Here is a 24390-nt window from a genome sequence, read left to right as displayed (position 1 = left end):
ATGATATTAGACTTGGCAGCTGTTTCCATAATGATGTTAGACTTGGCAGCTGTTCAAATAATGATGTTAGACTTGGCAGCTGTTTCCATAATTATAATAGACTTGGCAGCTGTTTCCATAATGATGTTAGACTTGGCAGCTGTTTCCATAATGATATTAGACTTGGCAGCTGTTTCCATAATGATATTAGACTTGGCAGCTGTTTCCATAATGATATTAGACTTGGCAGCTGTTTCCATAATGATATTAGACTTGGCAGCTGTTTCCATAATGATATTAGACTTGGCAGGTGTTTCCATAATGATATTAGACTTGGCAGCTGTTTCCATAATGATATTAGACTTGGCAGCTGTTCAAATAATGATGTTAGACTTTGCAGCTGTTTCCATAATTATATTAGACTTGGCAGCTGTTTCCATAATGATGTAAGACTTGGCAGGTGTTTCCATAATGATATTAGACTTGGCAGCTGTTTCCATAATGATGTTAGACTTGGCAGCTGTTCAAATAATGATGTTAGACTTTGCAGCTGTTTCCTTAATGATGTTAGACTTGGCAGCTGTTTCCATAATGATGTAAGACTTGGCAGCTGTTTCCATAATGATATTAGACTTGGCAGCTGTTTCCAGAATGATGTTAGACTTGGCATCTGTTTCCATAATGATAGTAGACTTGGCAGCTGTTTCCATAATGATATTAGACTTGGCAGCTGTTTCCATAATGATATTAGACTTGGCAGCTGTTTCCATAATGATATTAGACTTGGCAGCTGTTTCCATAATGATATTAGACTTGGCAGCTGTTTCCATAATGATGTAAGACTTGGCAGCTGTTCCATAATGATGTAAGACTTGGCAGGTGTTTCCATAATGATATTAGACTTGGCAGCTGTTTCCATAATGATGTTAGACTTGGCAGCTGTTCAAATAATGATGTTAGACTTGGCAGCTGTTTCCATAATTATATTAGACTTGGCAGCTGTTTCCATAATGATGTTAGACTTGGCAGCTGTTTCCATAATGATATTAGACTTGGCAGCTGTTTCCATAATGATGTTAGACTTGGCAGCTGTTCAAATAATGATGTTAGACTTGGCAGCTGTTTCCATAATTATATTAGACTTGGCAGCTGTTTCCATAATGATGTTAGACTTGGCAGCTGTTTCCATAATGATATTAGACTTGGCAGCTGTTTCCATAATGATATTAGACTTGGCAGCTGTTTCCTTAATGATGTTAGACTTGGCAGCTGTTTCCATAATGATGTAAGACTTGGCAGCTGTTTCCATAATGATATTAGACTTGGCAGCTGTTTCTATAGTGATGTAAGACTTGGCAGCTGTTTCCATAATGATATTAGACTTGGCAGCTGTTTCCATAATGATATTAGACTTGGCAGCTGTTTCCATAATGATATTAGACTTGGCAGCTGTTTCCATAATGATGTTAGACTTGGCAGCTGTTTCCATAATGATGTTAGACTTGGCAGCTGTTTCCATAATGATATTAGACTTGGCAGCTGTTTCCATAATGATATTAGACTTGGCAGCTGTTTCCATAATGATATTAGACTTGGCAGCTGTTTCCATAATGATGTAAGACTTGGCAGCTGTTTCCATAATGATATTAGACTTGGCAGCTGTTTCCATAATGATATTAGACTTGGCAGCTGTTTACATAATGATATTAGACTTGGCAGCTGTTTCCATAATGATATTAGACTTGGCAGCTGTTTCCATAATGATATTAGACTTGGCAGCTGTTTCCATAATGATATTAGACTTGGCAGCTGTTTCCATAATGATTTTAGACTTGGCAGCTGTTCCCATAATGATATTAATCTTGGCAGCTGTTTCCATAATGATATTAGACTTGGCAGCTGTTTCCATAATGGTATTAGACTTGGCAGCTGTTTCCATAATGATATTAGACTTGGCAGCTGTTTCCATAATGATATTAGACTTGGCAGCTGTTTCCATAATGATATTAGACTTGGCAGCTGTTTCCATAATGATATTAGACTTGGCAGCTGTTTCCATAATGATATTAGACTTGGCAGCTGTTTCCATAATGATTTTAGACTTGGCAGCTGTTCCCATAATGATATTAATCTTGGCAGCTGTTTCCATAATGATATTAGACTTGGCAGCTGTTTCCATAATGATATTAGACTTGGCAGCTGTTTCCATAATGATATTAGACTTGGCAGCTGTTTGCATAATGATATTAGACTTGGCAGCTGTTTCCATAATGATATTAGACTTGGCAGCTGTTTCCATAATGATATTAGACTTGGCAGCTGTTTCCATAATGATATTAGACTTGGCAGCTGTTTAAATAATGATATTAGACTTGGCAGCTGTTTCCATAATGATATTAGACTTGGCAGCTGTTTCCATAATGATATTAGTCTTGGCAGCTGTTTAAATAATGATATTAGACTTGGCAGCTGTTTCCATAATGATATTAGACTTGGCAGCTGTTTCCATAATAATGTTAGACTTGGCAGCTGTTTCCATAATGATGTTAGACTTGGCAGCTGTTTCCATAATGATATTAGACTTGGCAGCTGTTTCCATAATGATATTAGACTTGGCAGCTGTTTCCATAATGATATTAGACTTGGCAGCTGTTTCCATAATGATGTTAGACTTGGCAGCTGTTTCCATAATGATATTAGACTTGGCAGCTGTTTCCATAATGATATTAGACTTGGCAGCTGTTTCCATAATGATGTTAGACTTGGCAGCTGTTTCCATAATGATGTTAGACTTGGCAGCTGTTTCCATAATGATATTAGACTTGGCAGCTGTTTAAATAATGAAATTAGACTTGGCAGCTGTTTCCATAATGATATTAGACTTGGCAGCTGTTTCCATAGTGATGTAAGACTTGGCAGCTGTTTCCATAATGATATTAGACTTGGCAGCTGTTTCCATAATGATATTAGACTTGGCAGCTGTTTCCATAATGATATTAGACTTGGCAGCTGTTTCCATAATGATATTAGACTTGGCAGCTGTTTCCATGATGATATTAGACTTGGCAGCTGTTTCCATAATGATATTAGACTTGGCAGCTGTTTCCATAATGATGTAAGACTTGGCAGCTGTTTCCATAATGATATTAGACTTGGCAGCTGTTTCCATAATGATATTAGACTTGGCAGCTGTTTCCATAATGATATTAATCTTGGCAGCTGTTTCCATAATGATATTAGACTTGGCAGCTGTTTCCATAATGATATTAGACTTGGCAGCTGTTTCCATAATGATGTAAGACTTGGCAGCTGTTTCCATAATGATATTAGACTTGGCAGCTGTTTCCATAATGATATTAGACTTGGCAGCTGTTTCCATAATGATGTTAGACTTGGCAGCTGTTTCCATAATGATGTTAGACTTGGCAGCTGTTTCCATAATGATGTAAGGGAAGTCCCCCCCCAATTGTACAAAATAACATGGCAACTTATTGGCAGAGAGCGAACCATACACACGATGGGATTGTGTGGGATTTCATATTGCAACCGGCGGTGTTTCGTCCAAAGTTGGTGGCAAATGCCATATTGTAAATGAGCTGTGTAACACCCCAAAAATCCTATAGTGGGCGTGTGAGTTCCATCTTATTTTTTCATAGGCTTACTGTAACGCAAGTCAAGACCCCAGAGCCATATTTTGAAATTTTTTAAGTTTTGGCAAAAACGTATCACCCCCTTAAAAAAGTGCTTTCTGGACCGTTTTTCGAAATTCTTTCGATTTTTATGTCAATTACACATGTGTAAGAACTGTATGAAAATACTTTTGTCAAATTTTATTAACATAATTTTTTTGACATTTTTATTTGGACTTAAGGAATATGTTTTGTGCATTTTGGAATGTGATTTCATAGGAAGTCAAAAGTCAAAAGTCAAAAATGTCAAAAATTTGGAAAAAACTTATCACCCCCTTTAAAAAAGTGCTTTCTTGACCGTTTTTTGAAATTCTTTCGATTTTTATGTCAATTACACATGTGTAAGAACTGTATGAAAATACTTTTGTCAAATTTTATTAACAAAATTTTTTGGACATTTTTATTTGGACTTAAGGAATATGTTTTGTGCATTTTGGAATGTGATTTCATAGGAAGTCAAAAGTCAAAAGTCAAAAATGTCAAAAATTTGGAAAAAACGTATCACCCCCTTTAAAAAGGTGCTTTCTGGACCATTTTTTGAAATTCTTTCGATTTTTATGTAAATTACACATGTATAAGAACTGTATGAAAATACTTTAGTCACATTTTACTATCATAATTTTTTATAAATGTTTACTTGTACTTAAGGAATATGTTTTGTGCATTTGGAATGTGATTTCATAGGAAGTCAAAAGTCAAAAGTTAAAAGTCAAAAATGTTAAAAATGTGGAAAAAACATATATTCCATTTAAAAAAGTGCTTTCTGGACCGTTTTTTGAAATTCTTTCGATTTTTATGTCAATTACACATGTATAAGAACTGTATGAAAATACTTTAGTCACATTTTACTATCATCATTTTTTATAAATGTTTACTTGTACTTATCACCCCCCAAACCTCCATAAATCACTCAGGCCAGCACCCATTGATTTGGGGCCGTAGTATAGTGCTCCCATGGACGTCTGGATGACACCTAAAAGCATTTAAAACCGTTTTGAAAAATGACATGAAAACATGAAAAATATTTTTTTTTTAACTTTTTTTGGAAACCTCCTTAAATCACTCAGGCCAGACCCCATTGACTCGAGAAGAAAAAACATAAAATATTTTTCAGAAGATAAAACATAGAATATTTTTTGACTTTTTTGGAAAACCTCCATAAATCACTCAGGCCAACCCCCATTGATTTTTGTCCGTAGAATAGTGCTCCCAGAGCGGGTATGGAGGTCTGGATGCCCCCTAAACGCAATTTCAACCGTCTTGAAACAGGGCACCTGGTAACCTAAAAGTTTGGACTTAGAATATTTTTCGAGTTTTTTGGAAAAACTCCATAAATCACTCAGGCCATTGAATCGAGAATAAAAAACATAAAATATTTTTCAGAAAAAAAAACATAGAATATTTTCTGACTTTTTGGGAAAACCTCCATAAATCCCTCAGGCCAACACCCATTGATTTTTGTCCGTCGAATAGTGCTCCCAGAGCGGGTATGGAAGTCCGGATGCCCCCTAAACGCAATTTCATCCAGGGCATCTGGTAACCTAAAAAAAATACCAGGTGCACGAAAAGTTTGGACTTAGAATATTTTTCGAGTTTTTTGGAAAAACTCCATAAATCACTCAGGCCATTGACTCGAGAATAAAAAACAAAAAATATTTTTCAGAAAAAAAACATAGAATATTTTCTGACTTTTTTGGAAAACCTCCATAAATCACTCAGGCCAACACCCACTGATTTTTGTCCGTCGAACAGTGCTCCCAGAGCGGGTTGGAAGTCTGGATGCCCCCTAAACGCAGTTTCAACCAGGGCATCTGGTAACCTAAAAATAATGCCAGGTGCACAAACAGTTTGGACTTGTTTGTGTGTGTGTGAGCTTTTCTTTGACATCTGTTTCGAGAAATGACTGATTTACAGTTCATGAAGGTTGCCTAATCACACACTTAAAGTTTTGGAAAGATCTGACTTTTTTAACCCTTTTAAACAGCACCTATGACCCCATTTTAAGGCACTTCCGGTTGGCACAGGAAGCTATAGGTAAAGACATATGCTGATCGGGGTATGCTCTTAGAGAATCCTGAGTTTTAAGTCTATACGTTAAGAACTGACTGATTTACACAGGGTTGAATGCACTATAAATCACAAACTGCTGGTTGGCTATGGCAAAACACTTTTAGGGTTATTTAACCACTTCCGGTTGCTCCAGGAAGCTTAGAATCAACACAGGTAGACCTCATAGTGGCCTGATGGATTGTTATCAAAGACAGGTTCATAAGACATTCATAACCCACATAGGCTTCAGGTTGAATTTAGAGGTGCACTCAATGTATTCCTATGGGGCTACATTTCATTGTATACTGTTTGATGTAAACACCTTCTTTTAACTGTGAAGGGTTAATGCCACAGAGTCAAGGTTAGGCTTGCACAGATCGGGAGGACCTTAGGAGTTTTCCTGAGGTAAAATTGTGCTTCTAACCTTAACGGTTCTCTCTCTGTCTCCCAAAAGCAAATCAAATTGACATTGAGGTCAAAGGGTCATTTGTGTCCGTCTTCTTGTAACGGTCGCTGCGCTCAGACCGAGCAAGCTACGGTTAAGCAGGGCATCTCGTTGAACTCGGCACGGCCTGGAGATAATAGTAATGCCATTGCAGGCTTTGTGTGTCTTTAAGCACCGTACTTTTTCACTCCATCCTTGCTTTTTGTGTGTGTATGTTTGTGTGAGAGAGCTTTTCTTTGACATCTGTTGGGAGAAATGACTGATTACAGTTCATGAGGGTTGTCTAATCACATATATGAAGTTTTGAAAAGTTCTGACCTTTTAACCCTTCAAAACAGCATCTATGACACCATCTTAAGGCCCTTCTGGTTGTCACAGGAAGCTATAAGTAAAGAGATATCCTGATCGGGGTATGCTCTTAGAGAATCCTGAGTTTTAAGTCTATACGTTAAGAACTGACTGATTTACACAGGGTTGCATGCACTATATATCACAAACTGCTGGTTGGGTATGGCAAAACACTTTTAGGGTGATTTAACCACTGCCGGTTGCTCCAGGAAGCTTAGAATCAACACAGGTAGACCTCATAGTGGCTTGATGGATTGTTATCAAAGACAGGTTCATAAGACATTCATAACCCACATAGGGTTTATTTTTAAGAATGCACGTTAAATTTGCAATATGATTCAACACATCATATTGCAAAAGTAACAGACACTGTTATGTTTGCAATATGATTCAACACATCATATTGCAAAAGTAACACACACTGTTACGTTTGCAATATGATGTGTTGAATCATATTGCAAACATAACACACACTGTTACTTTTGCAATATGATGTGTTGAATCATATTGCAAATTTAACGTGCATTCTTTAAATACTTTAAATACTTTAGAAATACAAAATCGAACAGGCTTGTTGGGGTTTGTCTCTATGGGCCGAGCCGGTTTCAATGCACCTAGTCTTGAGACTCTGGGACTTTTCTAAATGTCGCCAGTTTCGTTGAGGTCAAAATGACTTGAAAACATGGCAAATACACGAGGCTTTTTATCGATCCGAGAACCTTCTAGAGCCACCTAATTCACCGTGCACAATCGACCTGAGGTCTAGAACAGGTTTGTAAATTTTCAGAACTCTAGGTCTGACGGTTCTTTAAAAGTTGGAACAAAAGTAACTACCACAGGCACTGTCTGCCTCTTAGCCCCTCAGTGTGTCCCTCCATCATTTCTGTTTGGGTGTGTAAATTTTTCTTTGAAATCTGATGGGACTAATGACTGATTTACAGTTCAGGAAGGTTGCCTAATCACAAATATGAAGTTTTGGAAAGATTTGACTTTTTTAACCCTTCGAAACAGCTCTTTTGACACCAATTATGGCACTTCCGGTTTGCACAGGAAGCTGAACGTAAACACATATCCTCATTGGAGTAGGCTTTTACAGAATACTGAGTTTTAAGTCTATACGTTAAGAACTCAGTGATTTACATAGGGCTGAATGCACTATTTCTCTCAAACTGCAGGTTGAGTATTGCAAACACTTTTAGGGTGATTTTAACCACTTCCGGTTGCTCCAGGAAGCTTAGAATCGACACAGGTAGACCTTATGATGGCCTGATGGACTGACATCAAAGACAGGTTCCTAAGACCTTCATAACCCACATAGGCTTCAGGTTGAATTTGGAGGTGCAGTCAATGTATTCCTATGGAGAGAGATGTCAATGTTAAACTGTGAGATGTAAAAACCTGTTTTCACTGTTAAGGGTTAATGCCACAAGGTCAAGGTTAGGCTTGCACAGATCGGGAGGTCCTTAAGAACATTCCTGAAGTCAAATTGTGTTTCTAACCTTAACGGTTCTCTCTCTGTCTCCCAAAAGCAAATGAAATTGACATTGAGGTCAAAAGGTCATTTTGCTCTGTCATCTTGTCACTGTCGCTGTGGCCAGACCGAATGAGCTACGGTCAAGCGGGGCATCTCGTTGAACTCGGCACGGCCTAGAGATAATGGTCATGCCATTGTCGGCTTTGTTTGTCTTTAAGCACCGTACTTTTTCACTCCATCCCTGCTGTGTGTGTGTGTGAGAGCTTTTCTTTGACATCTGTTTAGAGAAATGACTGATTTACACTTCATGAAGGTTGCCTAATCACACACTTAAAGTTTTGGAAAGATCTGACTTTTTTAACCCTTCGAAACAGCACCTATGACCCCATTTCAATGCACTTCCGGTTGGCACAGGAAGCTATAGGTAAACACATATCTTGATTGGGGTATGCTGTTACAGAATCCTGAATTTTAAGTCTATACGTTAAGAATTGACTGATCTACATAGGGTTGAATGCAGTGATTTTCAAAATTGCAAGTCATGTATATCAGGACACCTTTTAGGGTGGTTTTAACCACTTCCGGTTGGTCCAGGTAGCTTAAAATCAACACAGGTAGACCTCATAGTGGCCTGATGGATTGTTATCAAAGACAGGTTCATAAGACATTCATAACCCACATAGGCTTCAGGTTGAATTTGGAGGTGCAGTCAATGTATTCCTATGGGGCGAAATGTCATTGTAAACTGTTTGATCTAAACACCTTCATTTAACTATTAAGGGTTAATGCCACAGGGTCAATGTTAGGCTTGCACAGATCGGGGGGACCTTAAGAACATTCCTGAGGTCAAATTGTGTTTCTAACCCTAACGGTTCTCTCGCTGTCTCCCAAAAGCAAATAAAATTGACATGGAGGTCAAAAGGTCATTTTGCTCTGTCTTCTTGTAACGGTCGCTGCGCTCAGACCGAGCGAGCTACGGCCAAGCGGGGCATCTCGTTGAACTCGGCACGGCCTGGAGATTATGGTGATGTCATTTTAGTGGTGATTTCAGAATGCTGTTTTGCTGCATTCATGGAAGGCGCTGTGAATTTTGGGCCTGCTCTGAAATATTTGACAGTTGGCTTCTAAAGGAGTTGGAAAAAGTGAGTTTGGAGTCAGATGGTATCAGTTTGGTGTCTGAAAAGATGTCATTGACTTATGGACACTTGCTAGTTGACTTTGGTTGACAATTGCTAGTTGACTTGCTAGTTGACTTTTGTCCATTTGCAATATGTTTCAACGGGGAGGTACCATGAGGATAAAGCGACATGATGAAATTTCACGAAACGAGCGATGGAGAGGAACCACTATCACTGGCCGGCCATCCTGAGGTCATCAGGACGTTGACTTTTGTATTTCTAAAGTATTTAAAGAATGCACGTTATATTTGCAATATGATTCAACATCACATCATATTGCAAATATAACGGGCATTTGCAATATGATGTGATGTTGAATCATATTGCAAATCTAACGGGCATTCTTTAAATACTTTACAAATGCAAAAGTCAACGGTCTGATGACCTCAGGATGGTCGGGCAGTGATAGTGGTTCCTCTCCATCGCTCGTTTCGTGAAATTTCATCGTGTCGCTTTTTCCTCATGGTACCTCCCCGTTGAAACATATTGCAAATGTACAAAAGTCAACGAGCAAGTCAGTGTCCATCAGTCAAATAGATATTTTCAGACACCAAACTGATACCATCTGACTCCAAACTCACTTATTCCAACTCCTTTAGATGCCAACTATAACATATTTCAGAGCAGGCCCAAAATTCACAGCGCCTTCTATTTAAACCATAATAAAACAAATAATACGTAGTTATGTTCTAGCTGCGGGTCCAGTTCACCCATTATGTTTAGCCCTATGTGAGGCGACCTCGAATCCCAAGTTTCGGCTCGGTAGGTCATTCGGTGCCCGAGCAAAACCCTAATTGGTGCTGAAATTCCACTTTTTTCATTGCCTTGCTACGGGGTCCTTGAATGAGCAATCAAACAGGCTTGTTGGGTTCTGTCTCTATGGGCCGAGCCGGTTTCAATGCACCTAGTCTTGAAACTCTGGGACGTTTCTAAAGGTCGTCCGTTTCGTTGAGGTCAAAATGACTTGAAAACATGGCAAATACACGAGGCTTTTTATCGATCCGAGAACCTTCTAGAGCCACATAATTCACTGTGCACAATCGACTTGAGGTCTAGAACAGGTTTGTAAATTTTCAGAACTCTAGGTCTGACGGTTCTTTAAAAGTTGGAACAAAAGTAACTACTGCAGGCACTGTCTGCCTCTTAGCCCCTCAGTGTGTCCCTCCATCATTTCTGTGTCAGTGTGTTTTTTTTTTTTTTGACATCTGATGGGATGAAGGACTGATTTACAGTTCATGAGGGTTGTCTATTCACATATATGAAGTTTTGGAAAGATTTGACATTTTTAACCCTTCGAAACAGCCCATTAGACACCAGTTATGGCACTTCCGGTTGTCACAGGAAGCTATAAATAAACACATATCATCACTGGAGTAGGCTTTTACAGAATCCTGAGTTTTAAGTCTGTACGTTAAAAATTGACTGATTTACATAGGGCTGAGACACTATTTCTCTCAAACTGCAGGTTGGCTATGGCAAACACTTTTAGGGTGATTTAACCACTTCCGGTTGCTCCAGGAAGCTTAGAATCGACACAGGTAGACCTCATGGTGGCCTGATGGACTGACATCAAAGACAGGTTCATAAGACATTCAGAACCCACATAGGCTTCAGGTTGAATTGAGAGGTGTAGTCAATGTATTCCTATGGGGCAACATGTCATTGTAAATTGTTTGATGTAAACACCAGCTTTTAACTGGTAAGGGTTAATGCCACAAGGTCAAGGTTAGGCTTGCACAGATCGGGAGGACCTAAAGAACATTCCTGAGGTGAAATTGTGCTTCTAACCTTAACGGTTCTCTCTCTGTCTCCCAAAAGCAAATAAAATTGACATGAGGTCAATAGGTCATTTGGGTCCGTCTTCTTGTAACGGTCGCTGCGCTCAGACCGAACGAGCTACGGTCAAGCGGGGCATCTCGTTGAACTCGGCACGGCCTGGAGATAATAGGAATACCGTTGCAGGCTTTGTGTGTCTTTAAGCACCGTACTTTTTCACTCCATCCTTCCTTTTTGTGTGTGTGTGTTTGTGTGAGAGAGCTGTCTGTTGGGAAAAATGACTGATTACAGTTCACGAGGGTTGTCTAATCACACAAGTGAAGTTTTGAAAAGATCTGACCTTTATTACCCTTCAAACCTGACCCTATGCACCATTTTAAGGTACTTCCAGTTGACATAGGAAGTTGAACGTGAACACATACCCTCCTTGGGGTAGGCTCTTATTTAATATTGAGCTTTAAGTCTTTATGTTAAGAACTGACTTATTAACAGAGGGTTAAATGAGTTTGTGTTACTTCATAAAATCACATAAAATCACAGAATTCTCGCAGAGCTTCGAGACCCACTTTAAAAATGTTCGTGTGAACAAACTGCAACTGGATCTGTGATTTTTTTGAAAAAAAAATTCCTCTTCGTGAACATCACCAAATGGACAATGTACTATTTCTCTTAAATTACGATAGATAAACGGCAGTTTTTTTTTTTCCTGACACCGTACGCTTATGTACTTTGACGTGAAGCGGTCAAATCGCACCCTACTTTTCGTTTTTGACCTTTGATCCCAGCAAAATGGCCATAACTCAAAAAGCGCCGAAGCCTCGACGCCATCTTGTTCGGGGCCAACTTCCCTTTACTCCAAACCTACGCTCGCGAGTTTCGTCTTCGAAATATTTTCCGTTTAGGAGAAAAGGCCGCGCTCGTTTGCCCCGTGTTCGTGCGCCTGCAATATGATTTATTTTCCGCCTTGTGGGAATTTTCGAGAATGCGGGGAGCAAGTCAAAAATTTGTTATTTTTATAAAACGGCGACCGAAAGTCCGAAACGATTTCCGACATGACTTCCCGAAAGAGCTCTCCCGCGCCCTCGGCCCGACGCCGTCCGCGATTTTCCCGGACGAAGTCGGACGTCAGGTAAGGGACCGTACATTTCCAATGGGAGAATCCTCACCGATCATACGGCTCCCGTACCAGATGTCCCTTATGTATGTAAGACTTGGCAGCTGTTTCCATAATGATATTAGACTTGGCAGCTGTTTCCATAATGATATTAGACTTGGCAGCTGTTTAAATAATGATATTAGACTTGGCAGCTGTTTCCATAATGATATTAGACTTGGCAGCTGTTTCCATAGTGATGTAAGACTTGGCAGCTGTTTCCATAATGATATTAGACTTGGCAGCTGTTTCCATAATGATATTAGACTTGGCAGCTGTTTCCATAATGATATTAGACTTGGCAGCTGTTTCCATAATGATATTAGACTTGGCAGCTGTTTCCATAATGATATTAGACTTGGCAGCTGTTTCCATAATGATATTAGACTTGGCAGCTGTTTCCATAATGATTTTAGACTTGGCAGCTGTTCCCATAATGATATTAATCTTGGCAGCTGTTTCCATAATGATATTAGACTTGGCAGCTGTTTCCATAATGATATTAGACATGGCAGCTGTTTCCATAATGATATTAGACTTGGCAGCTGTTTCCATAATGATATTAGACTTGGCAGCTGTTTCCATAATGATATTAGACTTGGCAGCTGTTTCCATAATGATATTAGACTTGGCAGCTGTTTCCATAATGATATTAGACTTGGCAGCTGTTTCCATAATGATATTAGACTTGGCAGCTGTTTCCATAATGATTTTAGACTTGGCAGCTGTTCCCATAATGATATTAATCTTGGCAGCTGTTTCCATAATGATATTAGACTTGGCAGCTGTTTCCATAATGATATTAGACTTGGCAGCTGTTTCCATAATGATATTAGACTTGGCAGCTGTTTCCATAATGATATTAGACTTGGCAGCTGTTTCCATAATGATATTAGACTTGGCAGCTGTTTCCATAATGATATTAGACTTGGCAGCTGTTTCCATAATGATATTAGACTTGGCAGCTGTTTAAATAATGATATTAGACTTGGCAGCTGTTTCCATAATGATATTAGACTTGGCAGCTGTTTCCATAATGATATTAGTCTTGGCAGCTGTTTAAATAATGATATTAGACTTGGCAGCTGTTTCCATAATGATATTAGACTTGGCAGCTGTTTCCATAATGATGTTAGACTTGGCAGCTGTTTCCATAATGATGTTAGACTTGGCAGCTGTTTCCATAATGATATTAGACTTGGCAGCTGTTTCCATAATGATATTAGACTTGGCAGCTGTTTCCATAATGATATTAGACTTGGCAGCTGTTTCCATAATGATGTTAGACTTGGCAGCTGTTTCCATAATGATATTAGACTTGGCAGCTGTTTCCATAATGATATTAGACTTGGCAGCTGTTTCCATAATGATGTTAGACTTGGCAGCTGTTTCCATAATGATGTTAGACTTGGCAGCTGTTTCCATAATGATATTAGACTTGGCAGCTGTTTCCATAATGATATTAGACTTGGCAGCTGTTTCCATAATGATATTAGACTTGGCAGCTGTTTCCATAATGATGTTAGACTTGGCAGCTGTTTCCATAATGATATTAGACTTGGCAGCTGTTTCCATAATGATATTAGACTTGGCAGCTGTTTCCATAATGATATTAGACTTGGCAGCTGTTTCCATAATGATATTAGACTTGGCAGCTGTTTCCATAATGATATTAGACTTGGCAGCTGTTTCCATAATGATATTAGACTTGGCAGCTGTTTCCATAATGATATTAGACTTGGCAGCTGTTTCCATAATGATATTAGACTTGGCAGCTGTTTCCATAATGATATTAGACTTGGCAGCTGTTTCCATAATGATGTTAGACTTGGCAGCTGTTTCCATAATGATATTAGACTTGGCAGCTGTTTCCATAATGATATTAGACTTGGCACCTGTTTCCATAATGATATTAGACTTGGCAGCTGTTTCCATAATGATATTAGACTTGGCAGCTGTTTCCATAATGATATTAGACTTGGCAGCTGTTTCCATAATGATATTAGACTTGGCAGCTGTTTCCATAATGATATTAGACTTGGCAGCTGTTTCCATAGTGATGTAAGACTTGGCAGCTGTTTCCATAATGATATTAGACTTGGCAGCTGTTATCATAATGATATTAGACTTGGCAGCTGTTTCCTTAATGATGTAAGACTTGGCAGCTGTTCAAATAATGATGTTAGACTTGGCAGCTGTTTCCATAATGATATTAGACTTGGCAGCTGTTTAAATAATGAAATTAGACTTGGCAGCTGTTTCCATAATGATATTAGACTTGGCAGCTGTTTCCATAGTGATGTAAGACTTGGCAGCTGTTTCCATAATGATATTAGACTTGGCAGCTGTTTCCATAATGATATTAGACTTGGCAGCTGTTTCCATAATGATATTAGACTTGGCAGCTGTTTCCATGATGATATTAGACTTGGCAGCTGTTTCCATAATGATATTAGACTTGGCAGCTGTTTCCATAATGATGTAAGACTTGGCAGCTGTTTCCATAATGATATTAGACTTGGCAGCTGTTTCCATAATGATATTAGACTTGGCAGCTGTTTCCATAATGATATTAATCTTGGCAGCTGTTTCCATAATGATATTAGACTTGGCAGCTGTTTCCATAATGATATTAGACTTGGCAGCTGTTTCCATAATGATGTAAGACTTGGCAGCTGTTTCCATAATGATATTAGACTTGGCAGCTGTTTCCATAATGATATTAGACTTGGCAGCTGTTTCCATAATGATATTAGACTTGGCAGCTGTTTCCATAATGATATTAGACTTGGCAGCTGTTTCCATAATGATTTTAGACTTGGCAGCTGTTTCCATAATGATATTAGACTTGGCAGCTGTTTCCATAATGATATTAGACTTGGCAGCTGTTTAAATAATGATATTAGACTTGGCAGCTGTTTCCATAATGATATTAGACTTGGCAGCTGTTTCCATAATGATATTAGACTTGGCAGCTGTTTAAATAATGATATTAGACTTGGCAGCTGTTTCCATAATGATATTAGACTTGGCAGCTGTTTCCATAATGATGTTAGACTTGGCAGCTGTTTCCATAATGATATTAGACTTGGCAGCTGTTTCCATAATGATATTAGACTTGGCAGCTGTTTAAATAATGATATTAGACTTGGCAGCTGTTTCCATAATGATATTAGACTTGGCAGCTGTTTCCATAATGATGTTAGACTTGGCAGCTGTTTCCATAATGATATTAGACTTGGCAGCTGTTTAAATAATGATATTAGACTTGGCAGCTGTTTCCATAATGATATTAGACTTGGCAGCTGTTTCCATAATGATATTAGACTTGGCAGCTGTTTCCATAATGATATTAGACTTGGCAGCTGTTTCCATAATGATATTAGACTTGGCAGCTGTTTCCATAATTATATTAGACTTGGCAGCTGTTTCCATAATGATATTAGACTTGGCAGCTGTTTCCATAATGATATTAGACTTGGCAGCTGTTTCCATAATGATATTAGACTTGGCAGCTGTTTCCATAATGATATTAGACTTGGCAGCTGTTTCCATAATGATATTAGACTTGGCAGCTGTTTCCATGATGATATTAGACTTGGCAGCTGTTTCCATAATGATATTAGACTTGGCAGCTGTTTCCATAATGATGTAAGACTTGGCAGCTGTTTCCATAATGATATTAGACTTGGCAGCTGTTTCCATAATGATATTAGACTTGGCAGCTGTTTCCATAATGATATTAATCTTGGCAGCTGTTTCCATAATGATATTAGACTTGGCAGCTGTTTCCATAATGATATTAGACTTGGCAGCTGTTTCCATAATGATGTAAGACTTGGCAGCTGTTTCCATAATGATATTAGACTTGGCAGCTGTTTCCATAATGATATTAGACTTGGCAGCTGTTTCCATAATGATATTAGACTTGGCAGCTGTTTCCATAATGATATTAGACTTGGCAGCTGTTTCCATAATGATTTTAGACTTGGCAGCTGTTTCCATAATGATATTAGACTTGGCAGCTGTTTCCATAATGATATTAGACTTGGCAGCTGTTTAAATAATGATATTAGACTTGGCAGCTGTTTCCATAATGATATTAGACTTGGCAGCTGTTTCCATAATGATATTAGACTTGGCAGCTGTTTAAATAATGATATTAGACTTGGCAGCTGTTTCCATAATGATATTAGACTTGGCAGCTGTTTCCATAATGATGTTAGACTTGGCAGCTGTTTCCATAATGATATTAGACTTGGCAGCTGTTTCCATAATGATATTAGACTTGGCAGCTGTTTAAATAATGATATTAGACTTGGCAGCTGTTTCCATAATGATATTAGACTTGGCAGCTGTTTCCATAATGATGTTAGACTTGGCAGCTGTTTCCATAATGATATTAGACTTGGCAGCTGTTTAAATAATGATATTAGACTTGGCAGCTGTTTCCATAATGATATTAGACTTGGCAGCTGTTTCCATAATGATATTAGACTTGGCAGCTGTTTCCATAATGATATTAGACTTGGCAGCTGTTTCCATAATGATATTAGACTTGGCAGCTGTTTCCATAATTATATTAGACTTGGCAGCTGTTTCCATAATGATATTAGACTTGGCAGCTGTTTCCATAATGATATTAGACTTGGCAGCTGTTTCCATAATGATATTAGACTTGGCAGCTGTTTCCATAATGATATTAGACTTGGCAGCTGTTTCCATAATGATATTAGACTTGGCAGCTGTTTCCATGATGATATTAGACTTGGCAGCTGTTTCCATAATGATATTAGACTTGGCAGCTGTTTCCATAATGATATTAGACTTGGCAGTACATGTAGTCTACATGTGTACTGTGTAGGCCAGGCTGTACTGTCTAGACTACATGTACTGTCTAGACTACATGTACTGTGTAGGGCAGGCTGTACTGTCTAGACCACATGTACTGTGTAGGGCAGGCTGTACTATCTAGACCACATGTACTGTGTAGGGCAGGCTGTACTATCTAGACCACATGTACTGTGTAGGGCAGGCTGTACTGTCTAGACTACATGTCCTGTGTAGATCAGTGGAGGCTTCTCAGAGGAGGCCCGGGATGACCATCCTCCTCAGTGAATTTCATAGAAATACATTTTAAAACATTTAAAAAGTTAGCACCATGGTGTAGCCAGAGGGCAGCTAGCTTCCGTCCTCCTCTAGATACATTGACTTGACAATATAAAACCTAGGAGGCTCATGGTTCTCACCCCCTTCCATAGACTTACACAGTAATTATGACAACTTCCGGAGGACGTCCTCCAACCTGTCAGAGCTCTTGCAGCATGAACTGACATGTTGTCCATCCAATCAAAGGATCAGATAATGAATCTAGTACTTAGAGCATATGCTACAGCTAGCTAGCAATGCAGTGCATAAAATGTGGTGAGTAGTTGACTTTAAAGAGAGAGAAAGACAATAGTTGAATAGTTTTGAACAAATTCATTTCTTTCAAAATGAAGGAGAAGCAAGAGAGAAATAGAGAGAGAGAGTCATTTCTTTTTCAGTTTCACTTACTTAGCTATCAAATGCAGCTAGCTAGTTCAAACAAACTGAATGTCACGATCGTCTTGAGGTGAAAGAGTGGACCAAGGCGCAGCGTGTGCAAAATACATCTCTTTATTGTGGAAGAGAGAAAAACACGAAAAAACGAACACTATACATAAACTAACAAAAAACAACAAACGACCGTGAAGCTAAATAACGTAAGTGCACAGACAAGCAACAAACGTTCAACATAGACAATTACCCACAAACACATGATGCCCATGGCTGCCTTAAATATGGCTCCCAATTAGAGACAATAAACCACAGCTGTCTCTAATTGAGAACCAATCTAGGCAGCCATCGACATACAAACACCTAGACCAGACATATCCCCATTAAACCTACAAACCCCTAGACAAACCAACACACATACTTCACCATGTCACACCTTGACCTAACTAAAATAATAATGACAACACAGATAACTAAGGCCAGGGTGTGACACTGAAACACCCTGCTCAAACAGAGGGATGCTATGTTAGCTAGCTGGCTATAACGGAGGGATGCTCTGTTAGCTAGCTGGCTATAACAGAGGGATGCTATGTTAGCTAGCTGGCTATAACAGAGGGATGCTCTGTTAGCTAGCTGGCTATAACAGAGGGATGCTATGTTAGCTAGCTGGCTATAACAGAGGGATACTATGTTAGCTAGCTGGCGATGTCTTTCCAGCACTACACTGGAACTCTTCCACGTCAAGGTAAGCTTTTGGTTTTACAAATTTATTGCCACCGGGACCCGCCGGTGTAACTGCTTACTAACTGTACACTGTAACGTTACTGCATGATTGTAGGTAGGGGGTTAACTAACACATTAGTTATATTAGCTATGCTGACTATGACATTACTTTAGCGCTATAGGCTGTGTGTGACGGTTTGGCTTGGAAAGTTTTTTTTCACCTGGTCAAATACAGCTGATGTGTTGTGCATTGAAGTCCAAAAGCAAAGGGAAGCGTTGAGAGGAGGAATACAACGTGGCTGCTATGAAAGTGAGTTGTGTTTACACGTGATCAGCGGTGTATTCATTCCGCTGATTCTGTCGAAAAACGTTTCTTAAACAGAAGCAAATGGAACAAAACGGGGATAAACATACCTGAATTTGTCCAATAGAAACTATCGTTTGCCACTGTTGTACTAATGATTACACCCACTATCAGCTAGATGCAGGCAAGAGTGTGCAAGGCGGTATTGAATGTCACTGTCTGTCCATGTATCACTGTCTGTCCATGTATCACTGTCTGTCCATGTATCACTGTCTGTCCATGTATCACTGTCTGTCATCTCAAATTTGTCTCTCGACCTGTGTGCACCTATGTTGTAAACTTTCATTCATAGTCTAGGTTGTAGCAACCTCATGATGGGTAGAGGGAACATTAGAGTATCATGTAGTAACCTAAACCTGTCACTGTTACATTGAACTGGGTGAATATGAATGACAGTAACCTAAACCTGTCACTGTTACATTGAACTGGGTGAATATGAATGACAGTAACCTAAACCTATTGCTGTTACATTGAACTGGGTGAATATGAATGACAGTAACCTAAACCTATCACTGTTACATTGAACTGGGTGAATATGAATGACAGTAACCTAAACCTATCACTGTTACATTGAACTGGGTGAAAATGAATGACAGTAACCTAAACCTATCACTGTTACATTGTACTGGGTGAAAATGAATGACAGTAACCTAAACCTATCACTGTTACATTGAACTGGGTGAAATGAATATGAATGACAGTAACCTAAACCTATCACTGTTACATTGAACTGGGTGAATATGAATGACAGTAACCTAAACCTATCACTGTTATATTGAACTGGGTGAATATGAATGACAGTAACCTAAACCTGTCACTGTTACATTGAACTGGGTGAATATGAATGACAGTAACCTAAACCTATCACTGTTACATTGAACTGGGTGAATATGAATGACAGTAACCTAAACCTATCACTGTTACATTGAACTGGGTGAAATGAATATGAATGACAGTAACCTAAACCTATCACTGTTACATTGAACTGGGTGAATATGAATGACAGTAACCTAAACCTATCACTGTTATATTGAACTGGGTGAATATGAATGACAGTAACCTAAACCTGTCACTGTTACATTGAACTGGGTGAATATGAATGACAGTAACCTAAACCTGTCACTGTTACATTGAACTGGGTGAATATGAATGACAGTAACCTAAACCTATCACTGTTACATTGTACTGGGTGAATATGAATGACAGTAACCTAAACCTATCACTGTTACATTGAACTGGGTGAATATGAATGACAGTAACCTAAACCTATCACTGTTACATTGAACTGGGTGAATGGAATATGAATGATAGTAACCTAAACCTATCACTGTTACATTGAACTGGGTGAATATGAATGACAGTAACCTAAACCTATTGCTGTTACATTATACTGGGTGAATAGGAATGACAGTAACCTAAACCTATCACTGTTACATTGAACTGGGTGAATGGGAATGACAGTAATCCAACAGACGTCTCTAAGAACAGAACAGATATGTCTCCAAGAAAAGAACAGATATGTCTCTAAAAACAGAACAGATATGTCTCCAAGAACAGAACAGATATGTCTCCAAGAACAGAACAGAACAGATATGTCTCGAAGAACAGAACAGAACAGATATGTCTCTAAAAACAGAACAGATATGTCTCCAAGAACAGAACAGATATGTCTCTAAGAACAGAACAGATATGTCTCTAAGAACAGAACAGATATGTCTCTAAGAACAGAACAGAACGGATATGTCTCTAAGAACAGAACAGATATGTCTCTAAGAACAGAACAGATATGTCTCTAAGAACAGAACAGATATGTCTCTAAGAACAGAACAGATATTTATCAAATAATAAATATGTCTCCAATGTATTTTGCCAAGTACAACCTATTTTCTGCTGTTTTTGCAGAACGCCGTGTCCTTATTATGCAATCTCTGTTATGGTTCTCCCTGACTCCTATACTTTCTTCTCCTCTTCCTCCTTCCTCTTCCTCCTTCCTCCCATCCTCTTCAGTTCAACTTGGTGTGTGCCAACAGTGGTCTGAACGAGGCGTCCCAGTCCATCTACATGGCAGGGCTCCTGATCGGTGCTCTGGTGTTTGGGCCAATGGCAGACAGGTATGGACCCATCCAGTGTTTCCCTTAGGATTCTTTTCAGCGGTGGTGGCAAAGGTAGCAGGGTGTGTGGTGGGGGGGGGGGGGGGGGGGGGGGGGGTGCATTGCTACTAGCGTTAACGCAATGACAAGCTAGCTGTTCCCATAGACTGCCAGTCATTGAGCCAATGACTATTAATTTAAAATGATCCTATCAGAGCTCTGAAACATCTGCTCACCCCTGGAGAAACACTGACTCATCCTGTCAGAGTTCTGAAACATCTGCTCACCCCTGGAGAAACACTGACTCATCCTGTCAGAGTTCTGAAACATCTGCTCACCCCTGGAGAAACACTGACTCATCCTGTCAGAGTTCTGAAACATCTGCTCACCCCTGGAGAAACACTGACTCATCCTGTCAGAGTTCTGAAACATCTGCTCACCCCTGGAGAAACACTGACTCATCCTGTCAGAGTTCTGAAACATCTGCTCCCACCTGGAGAAACACTGACTCATCCTGTCAGAGTTCTGAAACATCTGCTCACCCCTGGAGAAACACTGACTCATCCTGTCAGAGTTCTGAAACATCTGCTCACCCCTGGAGAAACACTGACTCATCCTGTCAGAGTTCTGAAACATCTGCTCACCCCTGGAGGCGTTTCTCTGACTTATGTCTGTTTTCATGGCTCTTAACATGACACATGGGTTCTATTCAGTTGTCTGTTAATGAATGTTCCTAATCAAGTGCCAATATGTTTGGCCAAAGACATCACTCCACTAGTCTGTTGTAATGTTGCTGTAACTAAGGCACCTTTAGACCAATGCCCTCAGTGCGTCTCCCACATTGTTGATCTAATCAGGGCAACTGTATCATATTCCTGGATTGCACGTCTCACTGTGGAAATTCAAAACATAAGTTGTACTTGTAGAAGGTCTTCTTCTAGTTCGAGGTTATTAGAAGTTATCGCAGATATTTCAGTTATCCGAGCCCACTGGGTCTTATTGGAGATTATTAGAAGATATTTCAGTTATCCGAGCCCACTGGGTCTTATTGGAGGTTATTAGAAGATATTTCAGTTATCCGAGCCCACTGGGTCTTATTGGAGGTTATTAGAAGATATTTCAGTTATCCGAGCCCACTGGGTCTTATTGGAGGTTATTAGAAGATATTTCAGTTATACGTGCCCACTGGGTCTTAATGGAGGTTAGAGGTTTAATAGGACCCAGTGCCCACCATGCTGTCTCCTCTCCTTTCCTGTCTCCCCTCCTCTCCTCTCCTCCACAGGTAGTTAATGAGGCTGTCTCCCCTCCTTTCCTGTCTCCTCTCCTGTCTCCCCTCCTCTCCTGTCTCCTCTCCTGTCTCCCCTCCTCTCCTGTCTCCCCTCCTCTCCTGTCTCTCCTCTCCTGTCTCCTCTCCTGTCTCCTCTCCTGTCTCCTCTCCTGTCTCCTCTCCTCTCCTGTCTCTCCTCTCCTGTCTCCCCTCCTCTCCTGTCTCCTCTCCCCTCTCCTGTCTCTCCTCTCCTGTCTCTCCTCTCCTGTCTCCTCTCCTCCACAGGAAGTTAATGAGGCTGTCTCCCCTCCTTTCCTGTCTCCTCTCCTCTCACCTCCTTTCCTTTCTCCTCTTCTCCACAGGTAGTGAATGAGGCTGTCTCCTCTCCTTTCTCCTCTCTTCTCATTTCTCCTCTCCTCTCCCCCCCCCCCTCACTTCTATATTTCTTCCTCTCCTGTCTCCCCTCCTCTCCTCTCTCCTTTCTCCTCTCTTCTCCTTTCTCCTCCTCTCCTTTCTCCTCCTTCCTTCCTTCCTTCCTTCCTCCCCCCTCCTCACTTCTATCTTTTTTCCTCTCCTGTCTCCTCAGGTATGGTAGGCGTTTTGTGATCCTCCTCTGTCTGCTCGTCCAGCTGTTGTTCAGCGTGGGAGCAGCCTTCTCTCCCAACATCTATGTTTACATAGCCTTCAGATTCATGGTCGGCACTACCATCTCAGGCGTCGCTATTAACACGTTTGTCTTAGGTGGGTACACTGCAATGTTCTACTACAGTTGAAGTCAGAAGTTTACATACACCTTTAGCCAAATACATTTAAACTCAGTTTTTCACAATTCCTGACATTTAATCCTAGTAAAAATTCTCTGTCTCAGGTCAGTTAGGATCACCACTTTATTTTAAGAATGTGAAATGTCAGAATAATAGGAGAGAGAATGATTTATTTCAGCTTTTGTTTCTTTCATCACATTCCCAGTGGGTCAGAAGTTTACATGCACTCAATTATTATTTGGTAGCATTGCCTTTAAATTGTTTAACTTGGGTCAAACGTTGCTAATAGCATTCCACAAGCTTCCCACAATAAGTTGGGTGAATTTTGGCCCATTCCTCCTGACAGAGCTGGTGTAACTGAGTCAGGTTTGTAGACCTCCTTGCTCACACACGCCTTTTCAGATCTGCCCACAAATGTTCTGTAGGATTGAGGTCAGGGCTTTGTGATGGCCACTCCAATACCTTAGGATGAACCAGACTTGTGGAGGTCTACAATTTCTTTTCTGAGGTCTTGGCTGATTTCTTTTGATTTTCCCATGATGTCAAGCAAAGAGGCACTGAGTTTGAAGGTAGGCCTTGAAATACATCCACAGGTACACCTCCAATTGACTCAAATGATGTCAATTAGCTTATCAAAAGCTTCTAAAGCCATGACATCATTTTCTGGAATTTTCCAAGCTGTTTAAAGGCACAGTCAATTTAGTGTATGTAAACTTCTGACCCACTGGAATTGTGATACAGTGAAGTGTAAATTAAATTATCTGTCTGCAAACAATTATTGGAAAAAGGATTTGTGTCATGCACAAAGTAGATGTCCTAACCGACTTGCCAAAACTGTAGTTTGTTAACAAGAAATTTGTGTAGTGGTTGAAAAACTAGTTTTAAACTTCTACTTGGTCACAATCCCGGATCCGGGAGCACCCCCATCAGTAAAAAAGCTGACTAGCATAGCCTAGCATAGCGCCACAAGTAAATAGTAGTATCTAAATATCATGAAATCACAAGTCCAAGACACCAGATGAAAGATACACATCTTGTGAATCCAGCCATCATTTCCGATTTTTAAAATGTTTTACAGGGAAAACACAATATGTATTTCTATTAGCTAACCACAATAGCAAAAGACCCAACCGCATATTTTCACCATTTTTTTACTGCATAGGTAGCTATCACAAATTCGACCAAATAAAGATATAAATACTCACTAACCAAGAAACAACTTCATCAGATGACAGTCTAATAACATATTTATTGTATAGCATATGTTTTGTTCGAAAAATGTGCATATTTCAGGTATAAATCATAGTTTTACATTGCAGTAGTCTCACCAAAGCAGCTAGAATAACTACAGAAACCAACGTGAAATACCTAAATACTCATCATAAAACATTTATGAAAAATACACGATGTACAGCAAATGAAAGACAAACATCTTGTGAATCCAGCCAATATTTCAGATTTTTTAAGTGTTTTACAGCGAAAACACAATATAGCATTATATTAGCTTACTACAATAGCCTACCACACAGCCGCATTCATTCAAGGCACGTTAG

The 24390-nt window shown here is 39.6% G+C and overlaps 1 protein-coding gene across 1 annotated transcript in view; it reads left to right on the top strand.

Annotated features, from left to right (window-relative positions):
• Positions 1–24390, top strand: part of LOC139582301 (solute carrier family 22 member 14-like) — a 107736-nt gene that overhangs the window by 15811 nt on the left and 67535 nt on the right. The window contains exons 2-3 of the mRNA XM_071412297.1: positions 20724–20827; positions 22660–22814. Of these exons, the coding sequence (XP_071268398.1) occupies positions 20724–20827; positions 22660–22814 (259 nt within the window). The remainder of the gene's footprint in view (positions 1–20723; positions 20828–22659; positions 22815–24390) is intronic.

The sequence above is a fragment of the Salvelinus alpinus genome, chromosome 8 (genome assembly GCF_045679555.1).
Source record: "Salvelinus alpinus chromosome 8, SLU_Salpinus.1, whole genome shotgun sequence".
NCBI lineage: Eukaryota > Metazoa > Chordata > Actinopteri > Salmoniformes > Salmonidae > Salvelinus > Salvelinus alpinus.
Note: the sequence above shows the minus strand (reverse complement) of the source record. Positions and strands in the feature narration are given on the sequence as shown.